Consider the following 2,761-nt stretch of genomic DNA (forward strand, 5'->3'; position numbering starts at 1 on the left):
AAAAAAGATTGAAAATTATTCTTAGAGAAGTCAACCGTCTCTGTAAATCGATTTTTAGGGTGGTTGTCTTAAATCAACCGCATCTGAAAATCGATTTTTATAGACGGTTTTAAAACCGCCTCTTAAAATCACTTATTTTTACGATCGCTGGCATAGTAGCGGGTTTAAAACCGTCTCTAAATATCACTTTTGACCGTCTCTAAAAATGTTTTTTGTACTAGTGTGTGTCGATGCTGCCGAGGCACGAGGACGTACGCCTACTTCCACTAGATCGGCGCGCACTAGGTTTGGAACGGGCTGCCCCAACTCTTTTTCCATTGTGCCGTGTATCAAGTGGTAACGATCTGTCATCACCTACTCGCATGATGTTTTAGTGGAACCGATCTGTGTGATCAGCTACTCGCATGTTGTTTTAGATGGACGTGATAGATCTATTTTGTACTAGTATTATATAGATGTTGGCAAATGATAATGTGCCGTCTTATTGTTGCGATGATACTATTATATTCTTCAGTCTGACCTTGCATTGTGTCACACTGATCACTGACCGTGTTGGTGGATGCAGGTGTTAATTAAGTTCGCTGGTTGTTTGGGACCCAGCAGTGAGAGCCAGCTGATCAGCAAGCTCCGGGGGCGAATCCGACAACCTTGCTGCCAACGTCGTACAGGACGCTGTACGTCTTCTGCTGCGTGCTCCCGATGATAGAGACGTCGGTGTCCTTGCCGTTGGCCGCGAACGCCAAGCACGCGTGCGACACGTCCACCGCGTACAGGATCCCCGAGCTGTCGACGTCCAACGTCGCGCCGCCACGGAAAAGCAGCGACACCGTGGGCACCGGGATGATCCCCTGCAGCCCCGTGAGGTTGAAGCAGGTGTCCAAGAACGAGAAGCTAGGGGCCTTGCTGTACCCGAGAACCCCCATGTCCGCGGCGAACGCCGACCGCAGCTGCCTGTACGCCGAGGGAGGGAGTCGCGTGATCACCGTGCCGGAGTCAATAAGCGTGCGGCCGGCGGAGAAGACGGAGCCCTGGACGGGCAACAGATGCCCGCCGACCTTGATGCCCGTCAGTGCCACGTAGTAGAACGTCGGCCCCATGTTTGTCAGCATCGGCGTCTGGCGCGCGTTCGCGGCCCCTGGCGCTGGCGTGGCGCCCGGCCCAAAGTGCAGGAATCCCATCCCGGTTGGATCTGCCGGGAGGCAGTAAGCGAACACGCCTTTGTACTTGTGGTACGCCTGCATCGTTAGCGAGTTCTTGCCACGGCCGAGACCCATCACCCCTGCCGACCACCCGAACAGCCCCCATGTCTTCTTACTGCTGCACCCGAACCGGAAGTCCTGGATGGTGTCCTGGCCCAGGATGAGGGTGTCATGGGAGTAGTAGCCTTGGGTATAGGAGTAGTCCTGGTAATGGATCTCGTAGACGCAGTGGCGCCCGGCGCGCGAGCAGTTGGCGCCGGGGACGGAGCAGTTGGGCGACGCGCACGGGATGTTGGCGTAGGTGGAGGAGTTGGCCGGGTTGAAGAGCGGCTCCGCCTGCCGGTGGCAGAATTCCATGCACGGTTTGCACTGCACCCACACCATGTCGCTGCCAGTGTCCAAGTCCACCGTAAACCGCTCCGACGGCGTGCCGAGGCCGACGGCCACCACGTAGTTGCCTGTTTTCAGGTCGCTCCCCGACGACGCAGGCAGTGCCGCGGACGAGTTGGCGGGGATCGAGTCCGACGCACTGCTGGACTGGATCAGCTGCTGCTGCTGAACCGGCGGCGACGACGCGCCGTGCTTCTGCTTCACCCGGCCGCCCGAGGTCGTCTCGGACACGCGGCGGCGGAGGTTCTCAACGCGACGCTGGTCCGTGGAGAGGATCTCCATGTGGGCCACCTGCCCGTTCTTGTCAGCCAGCGGCGAGTACTGGCCGTGTTGGTGCACGACCGGCATCCTCCTGCCCGTCGAGGCTACAGTTTTATTTCAGAGACATGACTGGGTAATCAGTGAATGAATAGAATAAAGTTCATAGCTCTTGGGTTTTATATTCACAGCAGTATACAATTTAACAAGACATACTTGTCATAAATGTAAGTCTAGCTTTGATTGAAAAGTTTATAAAACTTTGCAATTTATCTCTTGGACCACTACCGGAAACCTCAAATTTGCCGAGTGTTTTTATATTTGCCGAGTGTATTCTCTCGGGCACTCGACAAACATAGTCTTTGCCGAGTGCTGAGCTGAAAACACTCGGCAAAAAAAAAACACTCGACAAACAGGGGGTTTGCCGAGTGTCAGAAAAAAACACTCGGCAAAGAAATAAAAAAAAATCTAAAAAAGAAGGGGAAGAAAAAAATGATTTTTTTTTGCCGAGTGCCCTGATCTGGAACACTCGGCAAACCTTTCTCTCCTAATTAACTCACGCCTCTCCCTCCCCCCGCCCCCTCCCTCCCCCCGCACACCGCGCGCCCCTTCCTCCCTCCCTCAACTCCCAGCTCCCTCTCACTGCCCCCTCCCTCCCCTCCCAGCTCCCTCTCCCTGCCCTCCCCGCCGGCGCACCTCCTCCGTCCCCTCGCCTCGCCTCGCCGGTGTCCCCTCCCCTCAAATCCCGGCCGGCGCCCCTCCCTCTCTCCCGGCGCCCCCTCCCCCTCCTCTCCCGGCGCCCCCTCCCTCGCTCCCGGCGTCCCCTCCCGTCCTCTCCCAGATCCGGCGCCCCTCCCTCTCTCCCGGCAGTGCCGCCCCTGGATCCGGCCCTCCCTCTCCCGGATTCGGCCGGT

The 2,761-nt window shown here is 57.0% G+C and overlaps 1 protein-coding gene across 1 annotated transcript; it reads right to left on the bottom strand.

The window, feature by feature from the left end:
• Positions 1 to 482: 482 nt before the first annotated feature.
• LOC136483033 (aspartyl protease family protein At5g10770-like) lies at positions 483 to 1,937 on the bottom strand. Its single transcript, XM_066480153.1, has one exon. It carries the CDS (start codon positions 1,935 to 1,937, stop codon positions 618 to 620), a length of 1,320 nt encoding a protein of 439 aa, XP_066336250.1. The 3' UTR covers positions 483 to 617.
• Between the last annotated feature and the right edge of the window lie 824 nt (positions 1,938 to 2,761).

Source organism: Miscanthus floridulus, chromosome 9 (genome assembly GCF_019320115.1).
Source record: "Miscanthus floridulus cultivar M001 chromosome 9, ASM1932011v1, whole genome shotgun sequence".
NCBI classification, from domain to species: Eukaryota; Viridiplantae; Streptophyta; class Magnoliopsida; order Poales; family Poaceae; genus Miscanthus; species Miscanthus floridulus.